General features: G+C 35.9%; 1 protein-coding gene and 1 long non-coding RNA gene across 2 annotated transcripts; both read right to left on the reverse strand.

Moving 5' to 3' along the window:
* Window positions 1-621: 621 nt before the first annotated feature.
* On the reverse strand, window positions 622-1892 carry LOC132741939 (uncharacterized). Its single transcript, XR_009627365.1, has 3 exons — window positions 1762-1892; window positions 1398-1584; window positions 622-1063 (listed from the first exon to the last, which is right to left on the reverse strand). It is a non-coding gene; the product is annotated as an uncharacterized LOC132741939 (long non-coding RNA).
* Window positions 1893-2412: 520 nt separating this feature from the next.
* Window positions 2413-4544, reverse strand: LOC132741938 (uncharacterized). The gene is made up of 2 exons (XM_060730210.1): window positions 3813-4544; window positions 2413-3447 (listed from the first exon to the last, which is right to left on the reverse strand). The coding sequence occupies exons 1-2, from the start codon at window positions 4194-4196 to the stop codon at window positions 3235-3237; spliced, it is 597 nt and encodes a 198-aa protein (XP_060586193.1). The 5' UTR covers window positions 4197-4544; the 3' UTR covers window positions 2413-3234.
* Between the last annotated feature and the right edge of the window lie 11744 nt (window positions 4545-16288).

Below are 16288 nucleotides of genomic sequence, written 5' to 3' on the forward strand. Positions count from 1 at the left end.
TAAATTCCAACTACTAGTTTTCAAGTTATGCACTGGACAAAAAAAGTAACAAAGGGCAATAACTGTAATTAGTCCAAATAGTTATGGTTCTTCTGCACTTCATCTCACAGACCATTGTATAAAGTTTCATTGAATTCTAAACATTAATTTTCCAGTTATGAACTGGACTATTAAAAGTATTAAAGAGCAAAAAACTTTTAAATGAATCAAGAAAGAGTTATGATTTCTATGCACTGGGCTTCCTCTCAATATAATTACTTTAGATAGAGTTATGGTTCTTGTGCACTGCACTTCCCCCGATTGTGCTTGATAATTGTATGAAGTTGTTTTGAATTCCAGTAGTTTTCAAGCTATGCTCCGGACAAGGAAAAGTAACAAAGGGCAATAACTCTGTAATTAGTCAAGATGGAGTTATGGTTCTTGTACACTGCACTTCCTCTCAATGTGCTTGACCATTGTATGAAGTTATATTGAATTCCAACGTTTAGTCTTCAAGTTATGCTCCGGGACAAGGAAAATGCAACGAACGGCTGGACCTACCATAATAACCGACTACCTAGTGACTCCTATATACACCCCCAAACTTTGTTTCGGGGGTTATAAAAAGTTAACAAATAAATGTAACATTTTAACAATTTATTACACAATTATCATAAAACTAAGAAAACAACACAATGAAAAAAACATATATAAATAATATATACATTAACTATTTACAATGAAAAAAACAACACAAAAAGACATTTATAAACACTATATACATTAACTGTTTATCTATAGATATAGTCCACTCTTCACAGTTTAACACAAACAATTTCTTTCTTAATTTACATTTTTACGCTTTCATTTTCACATTGTCACTAATCCTGTATTTACACTTTTTACAGTTCAGTCCTTCTAGGTTTTTCCTTGTACCATGTGTCCACCATCTCACTGAAATCCACTGCCTCTAGGGGAGGGCCCTCCATGCTCAACATCATCAATGCATTGAGGACAGTGGATTTTAGTGAGGCACAATTCTCCGCATTAATTCTCTTCATAGAGCTAAAGCCCCTCTCACAGTCTGAAATAGAACATACTTTCAGGTTATGAATTTTTTCAACATAGTTTCTACATGTAAATTATTAAGATCCAAATAAAGTATTATGAAGATCCAAATATAGAGAGAAATATAAAAAATTGTTATTATTTTAAAAGAACTTTTTAAGATTGTTTCTAAATTAATTAAAGGCCCATAAAGATTAAAAATGATATCATGTGCACATTATAATTTCATTTACAGTATCACCTATTTTTTGGCCCTTAAGCTAGAACCATCTTTTGTTCAGATTTATGGTCAGTTATAAAGTGTTCAATTTTTATTTGTACAGGCAAATGTGACTTTAACTATATCTTACCAGCAGTTGAAGGAAGCAGTAGACCTACAGCGGCCAGCTTGTACAAGTGTTGGTGGCTTGTATGTAGGTTGGTGATTCACTCTATGGCCTTGTCTGCATTCTGGTCTGTGCCATGTAGTGCACCACGTACCTGCTGCCAGTTACACACAGTGGACTCTACTGGAAGGTTGAAGTGCTAAACTAGTTTCTGAAATAACATGAGATTGCTCATCAGTTAAATATTTTAAATTTATTAAAGATTGTTTATGAATAAAATTGAATACAGATATTGTTGTTTTGTAAATACTAATCAATTAAGTTCAGTCAAATAGATATCCTTGCTAAAATATAATCAAGTTTACATATTCAGCTACATGTATATTACCTTGATTTCATTCTCTCCATGGTTACCCAGATCACCATTTGGGAACTTTGTTGTGTCAAATTCATCAAAGAGCTGAAGTACTGGCAGATCAGGAAATCTTTCTTCTAGATTGGTGATCAACCGGTGAATGACCTGTTCTTTGTACCTGATAACCTGATCTGGTGTTGGCAAAGTGATGCTAAAACCCTCTGCCTTTAGAGCAGCAACTCTATCTGGGTCTGCCTCAAAGTGTACTCCTGGTGTCATCATGAGGCCCTGAAGTACTGAAGACATGACAAATACAAACTCTTGTTAACAAAATTAATTCAAGACAATATAAATCTCTACTATTGATTTTAAGGTAAACATACATTTACATAATTGTAGGATAATTTTTGCCAAATAAGTTTGGATGCCTTCTATTTGTTTTAATTAGTGCCTTAGACCTTAAAGGATAAAGGTTCGAACTGAACTTTAGTTAAAATCCTATGTCATTGTACAACACCAGGCCCAGAAGACACCAGTACTTGTGAGTTCAATGAAGTATACTTGAATGATTTAAATGAGTTCTATTAAGAAACAAGAGGGCCATGATGGCCCTGAGGTCGCTCACCTGTATATAGGCCCCCAAAGCGGGGCCAGTTTAAACCCCAGGGCTTTTATTTGAACAAAATATTTCATGATGTTAAGTTTTTACTACAGACATATAATGAAAAACAATGATCTGCCCCCTCCCCCACCACCGGCAGAGCCAATTTTAACCCAAGGGCTTTTATTTGAACAAACTTGGTAGACACCCATAAGAAGATGTTTCATGCTAAACATCTAAGCTGAAGCTCATTGGGTTTTTTAAAAGAAGATTTTTAAGTTTTTACCATACACATATAGTTAAAACAATGACACCCCTGGGGCGGGGCCAGTTTTGAGCCCAGGGCTTTTATTTGAACAAACTTTGTAGACACTTTCTAGAACATGTTTCATGCTTAATATCTAAACTCTAGCTATTTGGGTTTTTTCAAAGAAGATTTTTTAAGTTTTTACTATATGCATATAGGCAAAATCAATGACCCCCTGGGGCGGGGCCAATTTTGACCCCAGGGCTTTTATTTGAACAAACTTGGTAGACACTCACTAGAAGATGTTTCATGCCAAATATCTAAGCTCTAGCTCTTTAGGTTTTTTAAAAGAAGATATTTAAAGTTTTTTCTTTCGGTTGCTATGGCAGAGTTAAATTCTTTGAACAATTTTTAAAGGTGACCACCAAAGGAACATTCCTGTGAAGTTTGGATGAAATTGGCTTAGTGGTTTATGAGGAGATGTCATTTATAGTAAAAGTTTACGGACGGACGGACGCCGGACGAAAAGCGATCACAAAAGCTCACCCTGTCACTTTGTGACAGGTGAGCTAAAAATGACTCAGTCCACTATTAAGCTTAAAAAGAAGAAAAGATTTCCTGCATAGCCTTGGAAAGGTTAGACAGATGAGGCAGAACGTCACACATCATGTGTAGTCACGACAAACTGATAGTTCTGTGTGAACCTGAAGAGGCCTGCTGCCCTGGAATCATTGTGTTCCTCTGTCTCATACTCTAAACTGGTGTACACAGAAGGGAGACATCTCCTCAGAGTGGTAGTGGCTTTATCATGCGACAGCCATCTCACATCCTTGGCCTCAACTAATTTGATGCCTGGCTCGTGCATCAACTCCTGAAAATAAACAAGCAAAATATGATGACAAGACTATTTAGTCTGACTCACAAGACTATTTAGTCTGACAAGTATTTCTTTCCACTGTAAGCTGCTTGGACATTAATTATGATATTATTCAGTTGAAAGCAATATGAAAAAGATTAAAATTTCAGACTGTACCGTTTTAACATATCATGTCATCTTGAATAGAGCTTTTGAGCATATTCATATCAAATTTTAGTCAACTTTCTGGACTGATAAAGAAAAAAACCATGGTCATGAATCAGACTAGAACCAACATTAAAGAGACTAAGCATGATCATGATTTCCCTGAAAATACTTTTTACATATATCTTTTTTTGTCTTTCATATTATACACTTACTTGTATGTCACCCAGTCTTTGCGTTCTAACAGCACTTTTAGCATAGAAGCGATACAGGTCCCCAAGGATGTCTTTTTGCAGGTAGAAGAGTCCCTTTGATGCTTGTCCTGCTGCCAGAGTGAGGCGATGAGCAACACAATGTTTGATGATCAGGTGAGGGATGAGTTGTCTCAGCTGAGCTGCTACACCATTTCTCGCTCCAACCATCACACTTGCCCCCATCACTTCCAAAGGCACACATCTTGGTGAGTGGAAGTTGTAGTTCTTGAAGCTGTTGGTAATGGTGTCTGCCTTGCCATTGGGAAGTGGAAGGATTGAAAGGAATCTCGTCTGACTCAGGCCGTCCTTCAGGAATCCGTTATAAATAATGATTTTATCTAACATATCACAATTCTAAATTTGTATAAAAAGATCTTAAACAAGTTCTAAATAATTAAAAAGTATATGCTAAAAACCAAGACCATCTTAGATGTGATAATCTTGATGGGGTAGACATTTATGCAAGTTATTTTTAAAATCCTTGGAAACTAATGTGTACCTTCAAACTCTTCTTATGAGCATAAGTACCTTCAAACTATTAGAGTGACCTTGACCTTGGAGATAGGAACATGGGTCTTACAACATGTCTTGATGTTGTAGACATTTGTGCAAAGTTATTTAAAACTTAAAACTTTGCATGATAAAGTTTTTTACAGTCTGGACATGTATGTGTATCTTCAAACTCTTCTTGAGAGAAAATGAAAACCTTCTAACTGTAAGAGTGACCTTGGAGGTAGGAACATAAGTCTTAAACCGCGACATGTCATCTTCATGTGGTAGACATTATATGCTACGTTATTTAAAATTCCTTCATTGCATAAAAAGTTAGTCCAGACACAAATGTGTATACCTTTTGAACACTAGTGAGAATATGAAACCTTCAAAATGTAAGTGTGACCTTGACATTTGATTAACAAACTTTGACCTTTGACTAATGAAACACATCACCATGATGTGTTTGACTTTTGTGTCAAGTAATTTTAAAATCCTTCCATGCATGACAAAGCTTAAGTTTGGACACAAATGTGTGCCTGTATGTGTGACCTTGATCTTTTAGGTAGTGATATGGGCCTTAGCTGCGACACATTGTCTAGTGTGGTAGACACTTGTGCAAAGTTATTTAAAAATCCTTCAATGAACAACAAAGGTAAGTCCTGACAGGAATGTGAACATACTTCAAATAATAAGTGTGACCTCGACCTTGGAGGTAGGGACATGAGTCTTGGACTTGACACATCGTCTTGATGTAGTAGACATTAATGCCAAGTTATTTTAAAATCCTTTGATGCATGACAAAGTTACAGTTTAGGAACGAATGTGTGTACCTATAATCTCTTATTGTAGTAGGGTGAACCTTCAAAATGTATGTGTGACCTTGACCTTTGAAGAAGGGACTAGGTTCTTGGATGCAACAACATAGTGATGTGGTACACATTTGTGCCAAGTATTTCAAAATCCCTCAACGCATGACAAAGTTACATTCTGGACTCGGCTGTCGTGAAAGTGGGGACGCATGGACAGACATGAGCCTTAGCAGCAACACATTGTCTTGATGTGTAGAGACATTTGTTATTTTTAAATTCCTTCGATGCATGTCAAAGTTACAGTCTGAAACGAATGTGTGTACCTATAAACTCTAAAAGTGATAAAGTGAAAATTCAAAATGTCAGTTTGACCTTGACCTTTGAGGCAGGGACATGATTCTTGGATGCAACACATCGTCTTGATATTGTAGACATTTATGCAATGTTATTTTAAAATCCTTCGCTATTTTTGACATGGTGACTTGAACCCAAATGACCCCTAACAAAACCCAAAAGAAGAGGACCTCCAAGGGCATGTCAGTATCAAACATGAAACACATTAATTTAAAAATTAAAGGCTGTATGAACAACAAGAGCTGTCACAGGAAGACAGCAAAGCTCGAATAATTAAAAACTGGACTCAGTATGGAAGACAAAACTATGAAAGACAAGAACCGGTTGAAACGGGCGATGCTTCCCCGAGAAGGTTCTGGACACAGGAAAGTATAAAAAAATGAACAAAGGGCAAAAACTCCAAAATTAGGCAAGGCGGAGTAATGTTTTTTTGCACTGCACTTCTATTCAATGAGATCTATCTATCTATAAAGTTTCCTGATGATATCTCTTATAGTTTCAGAGTTATGTCCCAGGTAAAAATTCAAAGTGTAAAAATGAAACAAAGGGCAATAACTCCAAAATTAGACCAGGCTTTGTTTAGGTTCTTTAAGCATTGCAGTACTAAGCAATGATATCTAGCTACCTACAAAGTTTCATGTTGATAACTCTAATAGTTTTAAAGTTATGTCCCAGACAAAAGTCAAAAGTAAAAATAAACAAAGGGCAATAACTTCAAAATAAGGCAAGGCAGAGTAATGATTCTTAAGCACTGCACTTCTACCCCAATGAGACCTATCTATCTACAAAGTTTCATGTTAATATCTCTTATAATTTTAGAGTAATGTCCCGGACAAAGTTCAAAGTGTCAAAATAAACAAAGGCAATAACTTCAAAATTAGGCAAGACAGTGTTACAGTTCTTGTGCACTGCAAACCTACTAAATGAGATCTATCTACCTACAAAGTTTCATGTTGATACATCTTATAGTTTTAGAGTTATGTCCTGGACAAAGTTCAAAGTGTAAAATTAACAAAGGGGGATAATTCAACAAGAGGGCCATGATGGCCCTGAGGTCGCTCACCTGTATATAGGCCCCCCCCCTACCCCCACTACCCCTCCCCTCCAACGTTGCAGGGCCAATTTAACCCAAGGGCTTTTATTTTCACAAACTTGGTAGACACCCATAAGAAGAATGTTTCATGCTAAACATCTAAGCTCTAGCTCATTGGCTTTTTAAAAGAAATTTTTTTTTAAGTTTTTACTATACACATATAGTTAAAAACAATGACACCCCTGGGGCCGGCCAGTTTTGACCCCAGGGCTTTTATTTGAACAAACTTTGTAGACACTTACTAGAAGATGTTTTCATGCTTAATATCTAAAACTCTAGCTATTTGGGTTTTTTCAAAAGAAGATTTAAAGTTTTGCTAAACACATATAAAGAAAATCAATGACCCCCGGGGCGGGGCCAATTTTGACCCAGGTCTTTTATTTGAACAAACTTTGTAGACACTCACTTAAAGATGTTTCATGCTTAATATCTTAACTCTAGCTATTTGGGTTTTTTTCAAAGAAGATTTTTTTAAGTTTTTGTTATACACATATAAGGAAAATCAATCCGGGGCAGTGCCAATTTTGACCCCAGGGCTTTTATTTGAACAAACTTGGTAGACACATATAAGAACATGTTTGATGCTCAATATCTTAGCCATAGCTCTTTGAGTTCTTTAAAAGAAGATTTTTTAAGTTTTTACTATATGCATATAGGGAAAATCAATGACCCCCCGGGGCGGGGCCAATTTTGACCCCAGGACTTTTATTTGAACAAACTTGGTAGACACCCATTAGAACATGTTTCATGCTAAATATCTTAGCTCTAGCTCTTTGGGCTCTTTAAAAGAAGATTTTTTAAGTTTTTACTATATGCATATAGGGAAAATCAATGACCCCCCAAGGCGGGGCCAATTTTGACCCCAGGGCTTTTATTTGAACAAACTTGGTAGACACTCACTAGAAGATGTTTCACGCCAAATATCTAAGCTCTAGCTCTTTGAGTTCTTTAAAAGAAGATATTTAAAGTTTTTTCTTTCGGTTGCCATGGCAACCAGAGTTCTGCATGGAATTAAATTCTTTGAACAATTTTTAAAGGTGACTACCAAAGGAACATTCCTGTGAAGTTTGGATGAAATTGGCTTCGTGGTTTATGAGGAGATGTCATTTAAAGTAAAAGTTTACGGACGGACGGACGGACGACGGACAAAAAGCGATCACAAAAGCTCACCCTGTCATTTTGTGACAGGTGAGCTAAAAAATAGGCAAGACAGAGTTACGGTTCTTGTGCACTGCACACCTACTCAATGAGATCTATCTACCTGCAAAGTTTCATGTTGATCCTTCTTATAGTTTTAGAGTTATGTCCTGGACAAAGTTCAAAGTTTAAAAATAAACAAAGGGGAATAATTAAAAAATTAGGCAAGGCAGAGTTACGGTTCTTGTGCACTGTACACCTTCTCAATGAGATCTATCTACCTACAAAGTTTCATGTTGATAACTCTTGTTGTTTCAAAGTTATGTCCCGGACAAGAAAAGCGGACGGACGCAGGGACGGAGGGACGAAATGACGGACGGACAAGGCCGCACTATATGCTCCCCCAAAATTTTTCGGGGGGCATAAAAAATCAGTTATGATACAAGTATATTTCTTCTAATGACAAGAGGTTATAGTTGTTAATAAAAATTCTAAGTTCAAGGGGAAATAATCTCACTAGAGTTATGGACCTTGTCACACAACATGTGTGTAATAATTCGAAATTTGTATTTGAAGTTTGAAGAATAACCTTAAAAAGTAAAAAAGTTATATTTCTTAAAGAAAGGCCAAGTTAAAAGGGAGATAAGTCTGAAAATATTGCTTCAAGAGTTATGAACCTTGTCACATAAGTTCTGGTTAATAAAAAGAATATTTATTTGAAGTTTGAGGTAGATACCTTTAAAACTAAAAAAAAGTTATAGTAAAAAATAACAATTTTTCAAGTAAAAAAAACTAAGTTAATGAGGAAACAATTTTCTTAGGCAATATTGGTCCTAGAGATATGAACCTTGTAACATAAGAATCTGATGTGGTTAATGATAAGGAACATATATTTGAAGTATTAAGGTGATCCCTTAAGAAAAATAAAGAAGTAACAGTAAAAAATATATTATAGCATAAAATCGGCTATTTTTCCCTCTTTTTGCCCATGTTATAACGGGACCAAAACCATGTGTTAACATAGTCACGTGCTCTTGTTATAGCCCCAGTTTTACTTATGCGCAATACATACAGGGCCCAGTAAACAAACAAATAAAATGACGATTTGGCCTTGTTTGCCAAAGAGTCATGTGCTTTTGTTATATTGAAATTATTGATTCGAGGCATCAATCGCATAAGTAACGGCGCAGCAACTATGCTTGGAAATACGGCATATAGACATCGCCGCTAATCTTAGTTGTCGCCCCTTTCTAAGAAAAGACCGTTGCCAATGTAAACAAAACCCTCCGAGTAACTTACAAAACAAGATAACACAAAATGAATATGAGAAAATGTTGTTTTATATATGTTTATATTGATAAATGCTCTTTATATTTCTTTGAGAGAATAATGTTTAGAGCCTGATTTTTTTTATAAACTTGTGTGCTTGAAAAAAACCAAACAATTCTTGATGTCATTGATCTTTTTTCTACCGTCAATCTGAAATAACTCTAGGAATTTCTGAGGGTCATGTTTTATCTTGTGTAGAGTAATTTAATGTGTATTTTTTCTTAAGTTAATAAATCTCCAATGTTAAGCTTTGTTAAATCAATTAAAATTCGAAATTTCGTTCGGTTCTGAGCATTTGTATTTCCAAAGATGTTGGCCCAGGAAAAATAAAACGCATACGTAAAACATGTAGAATTGGATAAATACCGTCCAAGCATAACGATTTAATGTATGTGTTTTGTATTAAATAGACATCATGAATCTGTTTTGAAATTTTATGCTAAAATAGCGTCAACGCATGTTTATTTCGTGTTAGAAAGTCTGCATTGTCCCTCCGAATTGTTGGAGCCCTCGCCCTACCGGCCTTGAGCACCAACCGTTCCTCGGGACTCGGAACACTGAAAAACGTGTGTTAACCCTATAATATTTTTTAAGGAAAATTCTAAGTTCAAAGGGAGATAAATCCATTGAAAATTATGAAGCCATTAGAACAGATAGAACTTAAGACTTATCCAACTTGCAGGTTTAGGTTAAGAGAATGAAAGTAATTGTTTAAAAATTGTTCTTGTGAAATGAAGTGCTATTTATAGCAAACTTAACACCTTGGGAGAAGGGTCTTGGATGCAACACAACATCTTGATGTGGTAGACAATTAGGCCAAGTTATTTTAAAATCCTTCAATGCATGACAATGTTACAATTTGGAAACTAAAGTGTACCTTTAAACTCTTCTTATGAGCATGACATTGTGTACCTTCAAACTATCAGTGTGACCTTGACCTTGGAGGTTGGAACATGCACACAACACATCATCTTGATGTGGTAGACATTCGTGCCAAGTTATTTTAAAATCCTTCCATGCATGGCAAAGTTACAGTCTGGACATGAATGCGTCTCTTCAAACTCTTCTGGAGTACCTTCAAACTATAAGTGTGACCTTGACCTTGAAGGTAGGGACTGGGGTTTTGAACGTGACATGTTGTCTTAATGTGGTTGATATTTATGCATAGTTATTTTAAAATTCTTCAATTCATGACAAAAGTTACAGGCCGGACACAAATGTGTGTACCTATAAACTCTTAATGTGATAAAGTGAAACTTCAAAATGTTAGTGTGACCTTGACCTTTGAGGTAGGGATGATTCTTGGACGTGACACGTCGTCTTGATGTGGTAGACATTTATGCAAAGTTACATGCATGACAAAGTTACAGCCCTGACACGATTATGTGTACCTATTAACTCTAATTGTGATAAAGTGAACTTCAAAATGGTAGTGTGACTTTGACCTTTGAGGTAGGGACGTAATTCTTGGACGCCACACATCATCTTGATGCGGTAGATCTATATGCCTAGTTATTTTGAAATCCTTAAGATGCATGACAAAGTTACAGCCAGGACACAAATGTGTTTACCTATTAACTCTGTGATAATGTGAAACTTCAAAATGTGTGACCTTGACCTTTGAGGTAGTGTTATGTTGTATGGATAACAAGATTCAAACTATTCTACTATTTATTATAACCATTTAATACATGTTGTTAAGACCAGAGCTCAAGTGAGAAATGCCCAGGTATAAGAGAGGCATGATAATATATATAACATAGCATTAATGAATATCAAGTAAAGGGAAGTAATCCTTTTAACTGTACAACTTAACATGTAAAGAGTTATCTGATCTTGATATCATGACAGGTAGGGATGTGGTTCTTAGACGCCACACATTGTCTTGATGTGGTAGACATTTGTGCCAAGCTATTTCAAAATCTGTATGACAAAGTTACAGGTCGGAGGTGATATTCGCTCATCGACTGCTTTAATTAAGATAAAACAAAATGCATATTAATGGTAATTAATGAAATTAAATGAAATGAGTGAAATGTGCCCAAGTTCTTTAGGTTGTATGAAAGTGGTTTCGATTTAGTATCGTTCTCATATCTCAAAACAGTATGTCAGGGATGCTACAAAGAATTAGAGACCACGCTGTAACGATAGTTCAAACAAGCTGGTGACCAAGACATCGCCATTAGTGGCTCGATTCTTTTAGAGGAGTCTAAATTTTTCGCAGAACAGTTGGGAATTTAAGAATTTAAACAGTCAACTGGATGGTTAGAGCGTTCCAAAGAAAGACACAGAATTTAAACCGGTCGGTCTATTTACCCCAAGACACCCCAAGACTACCCCGAGACATTCCAAGACTACCCCAAGACTAAAATATTTGTATATGTTACATAACAGATACATTCACCAACTCATGCAATTAGCTCAATAATCGACTCTCAAAACCATGGAAGCAAGATAATTTTGTCATTTTTTTATATTTTAAGAATTTTTTTTTTCTTGCAAACAATCGTTTAAGCGATATTCAGGCAAAATAATGACAAAAATATTAAAATGATCTTATGTAATCAAATCACGCTAAAATGACGTTTCAGCATGAATTTCTGTTTAAATTCTATATATTTTGGGTTTGAAGCGTAAATATATCTATATATGCTGGACAAAATTTAGAAACCAATAGAATCACCAAATAGTTATAAAACAAGTCAGGTGACTTGAACAAATCCTTGAAGTTACAATAACAGATATTGTGGATATTGTATGATTGAAACAAGCCTAAGTCATTCTTTTGACATGTTCTTTAACGTTTCCAGAGTTCACTTTGACAACTATTGTGAAGTTCTTGCGCTCTAACCTGACCCACGCGGGTCAGGTTAGGAAACCACCATTTTATTCTTTATATGGAGAAAAGTTTTGTTCCTTTGACTGTCTAATATATTCGTTTTGTGGGCATTTACAAAATAATGAAGCAAAAATTCAAAACTAAGAAAATGAAAATTTTGCCTATGTCTCCCTTTAAATTAAGCTTTTTTTAATGACGGGATTTCTACATGCTTAACTTTGCCATTTTTTGTCTCTAACATAATTTTCTTTAGAGAACTATCATCGATGAAAATTATTTTTTTACACAAATGTAAATACTGTAGATGAATATGACATTTAAGGCTATTACTTTTTCTTTTTTCCTTTGTGTAACCATGTTTAACATATTGTCTGTTGTGTCTTTAATAAATTGTCTCAAGTTTAAAAAATAAATAATATTATTATAATTCAAGTGTGACTGATTGTTGCCATACCATTTTGTTGAGAGAAAAAACAACTTTTTGTTTACATATTCTATTAACAAGAGGGCCATGATGGCCCTAAGGTCGCTCACCTGTATAAAGGCACCCGGAGCAGGGCCAGTTTAAACCCCAGGGCTTTTATTTGAACAAACTTGGAAGAATCCCATTAGAAGATGTTTCACAATGTTAAGTTTTTACTACACACATATAATATTAAAAACAATGATCTACCCCCCCCCCCTATAACTCCCCCCCTCCCGACAGGGCCAATTTTAATCCAGGGGCTTTTATTTGAACAAACTTGGTAGACACTAATAAGAAGATGTTTCATGCTAAACATCTAAGCTCTAGCTCATTGGGGTTTTTTAAAGAAGATTTTTTAAGTTTTTACTATACACATATAGTTAAAAACACTGACACCCCTGGGGCGGGGCCAGTTTTGACCCCAGGGCTTTGATTTGAACAAACTTTGTAAACACTCACTAGAAGATGTTTCATGCTTAATATCTAAACTCCAGCTATTTGGGTTTTTTCAAAGAAGATTTTTTAAGTTTTTGCTATACACATATAAGGAAAATCAATGACCCCAGGCGGGGCCAATTTTGACCCCATGGCTTTTATTTGAAGAAACTTGGTAGACACTTATTAGAAGATGTTTCATGCTAAACATCTTAGCTCTAGCTCTTTGGGTTCTTTAAAAGAAGATTTTTTAAGTTTTTACTATATACCTATAGGGAAAATCAAAGACCCCCTGGGGCGGCCAATTTTGACCCCAGGGCTTTTATTTGAACAAACTTGGTAGACACTCACTAGAAGATGTTTCATGTTTAATATCTAAACTCTAGCTAGGGTAAATCCCGGTAAATACGGACAATTCGGTAAATACGGACGCGAGCAACATTAATATCATTACCACCAGCGCTTGACAAACCGTAGTGTCTATTTATGACGATGTCGCTTCTTTTAATATTCGTGTTCGAATATATCTAACAGTGATGATGTCATAAGGTATGTATGACGTCATTTCCTTTCTTTTAAACCAACCATCTACGCTTCCAGGCTATTTTTTGAACATTTAAATCGAAGATATACCAGTCACCTTGGTTTTGAGGTCTCAGTTTTAATTCATTGTATAGCCTTCTCTTTAAATTTGATAGAATTTTTCTTAAATTACATTTATTTTTTTTGAAAAAATGTACTTGCACAAGACATTTTAAGATTAACTAAATAGATATTTGCAAAAAAATAAATCGTCCGTATTTTTCCTACGACTTTTTCTTCAGTACTGAAAATACGGACAACGCTGATCGAAGAGCAATTACAAGATTCAAATAAAAAAAATAAAGGCATTTTCTCCATTTTCAATGCATAGAACTGACAATGTTTTATAACAATAAACAATTACTCTTAATCTATCTTATAATCATTGCACACGCGCTGAATTTCAAACCTGATCGATCCTTAATATGGGCTATAATTACAAGGCAACTTCCTCAAGGCCACTTCATCATGCTAAATATATTCCATTTTAATCTGTTTCTAATTAACCTATTGTTCAAACATATCTTAATCAAACCTCTTATATCTTGGCCTGTCAAAAGTGACATATTTATTTTCCTTTGCTCTTCCCTCTTTGACAATTTCTATTAATAACTATAATTATATTTCATCATCCCAACCATTCCTTCTTTTTCAGGATGCCTAAAAGTATACTATATAAAATGTAGGGGTAAAACTATGAAATATGAACAAACGTCACTGGAAAACGCTGTTCGAGCTGTTGAAGCCGGGATGTCGGTACGAAATGCGGCAAAACAGTTTAATGTGCCGAGGTCAACCATCGGTGACCGCAAGTCCGGAAAGCATGGTCTGAACACAATTTCATGGCAGACCACCAGCATTACCTGCTACTGTAGAAGCAAAAATTGTACGGTAGCATTAAAGCAGCTGCTAAACTTAGAGTGTGGCCTTAGCCGTAAACAAATCATTGAGAAGAACACATGTGTTGTGCGACCGGCTTAGATTAAGTCCAGTTTATTAATGATTTCAAAGCTGGAAAAAGCATGGTTCGAAGGTTTAAAGCGCCATTCCCGCACCTTGTTTGAGAAAGCCCGAAAAATTTCTTCTGTAAGGGCACGCATGTTAAATCCAGAAGCTAGTGCTTGGAAAGTACTTGATACACTAGAGTCAGTTGTTGCTGCAAATAATCTGCTGGATAAGTCGCAAAACATCTGGAATTGCGATGAATCCGGCTTTAATATGGAGCATAATCCAGTCAAGATTTTACGCTGAAAAAGGAGAGAAATCAGTTGTGAGCAGGACCAGTAACATGTCATCAAATATTACGTTGATGGCTTGCGTTAACGGTGCAGGTGATCGCATGCCTCCCATGTTTATTACAAAGGCAAAACCAAACGGTCTTTACTCGGATTCAATACCCTTGGAGCGCCTGATAATTCATGATGGACGTTTCAACAAAATGGATGGGATAACAGATGACATTGCTGAAGAGTGGTTTGACACAGTTTTTCTGAAACACTGTGGTCCTGATCGGCCGCAGCTTCTCATAATGGATGGCCATGGTCGCATGAGAGTTTGGCTATAAATAGAGCGGGCTATTGAAGAGAATATTGTCCTCCTGAGTTTTACCACCCCTTTGTACCCATTTTCTCCAACCTTAGACGCACAGTCTTTGGGCCGTTGAAAAAGGCATACAATGATGCATGTTCTTCTTTTTTGCAGGAAAATGTTCTATCACATGTAGTTGACAAATGGACATTTCCTGCTCTATTCTCACTTGCTTGGGAGAAAGCTGTGTCTCATCAACGAATGTACAAAAATGTTTTTAGAGCCTGTGGTATGTACCTCTCAATAGACGCGCAGTGTGCCCAACAAGGGCTTTCTGTCCAAGTAAGCTTACTGATCAACCAGTCACTCGACCTGTTTCAGCTTCAGCAAATGTCTCCTCTGAAGACGTTGTAAGTCCGCCCGAGCCTGTATTAGTATCACAAAATATGCCCGTTAAAAACAAGTTGTTAGTTCGCTTAAGTCCGTTATAGTTTCGGAAAATGTCTCTTATGTACCAGTTTGTCCCTCCACCAGAGCCTGTTTTAGCACTAGGCAATATTTCCATAGAGGAAGTGAGTATGCCGGCTCCGATCAATTTGAATCCCTCGAAGAAGTCACAATGCCTTTTACAAGTGTCTCATTCGATGGTGACAATCTGTCTTCTTTCTGACAGTATCATTTGGAACAAACTGATAGTTCACTTGCTCCAATTTTAGATATAAGTGAACCTGTCAGTTAATGAGTCTACTTGCTACCGGCGATGCCATTGTCATGGATATTATTCCTGAGGAAGAGGAAAATTCTGTTAACAGCCAGCGATCGCACGCACTTTTTCTACCACCCACAATTCAAAAACGTTACAGAGGTCGTACGAAAAGCCGTCGCCTAAGCCCCACAAGTCATACAATTGCTTACCAGCCATAGAGGTTTTTGGAGCAGAAACTGCTTTTTCTTTTTTTTTTTTTTTTTTTCTCCTTTTTTCCCTTTTTTTTTTTTTTTTCTTTTTTTTTTTTTTTTTTTTCTTTCAATTTTTTTTCTTTAATTTTTTTTTTTTTTTTCTTTCTTTTTTGGCATTGTTTTCTTCTTTTTCCCCCTTTCCCTTTTTCCCCCTTTTTCTTTTCCATTTTTTTTTTATATAAATTTAAAAAAAAAATTTTTTTTTCCCCTTTAAAAAACGTCATTTTAAAACTGCCATTACCCCGGGATTTACCCATTTGGATTTTTCAAAAAAGATTTTTAAGTTTTTTCTATCAAACAAAGGGCCATAGGCCCCGAAGTCGTCACCTGTATAAGGCCCCCCCAAACGGGGCCAGTTTTAAAAACCCCGGGGTTTTTTTGAAAAAAAACTTTGGAGACACCTAGAAATTTTTC

The sequence above is a fragment of the Ruditapes philippinarum genome, unplaced genomic scaffold, assembly GCF_026571515.1.
Source record: "Ruditapes philippinarum isolate M1 unplaced genomic scaffold, ASM2657151v2 ctg3425_1_1_1_1, whole genome shotgun sequence".
NCBI lineage: Eukaryota > Metazoa > Mollusca > Bivalvia > Venerida > Veneridae > Ruditapes > Ruditapes philippinarum.

Coding starts and splice junctions, on each gene's coding strand:
- LOC132741938 (XM_060730210.1), bottom strand. CDS start 4,196: ATGTTAGATAAAATCATTATTTATAACGGATTCCTGAAGGACGGCCTG. Junction 3,448..3,812: donor AAAGACTGGGTGACATACAA/GTAAGTGTATAA, acceptor GTTTATTTTCAG/GAGTTGATGCACGAGCCAGG.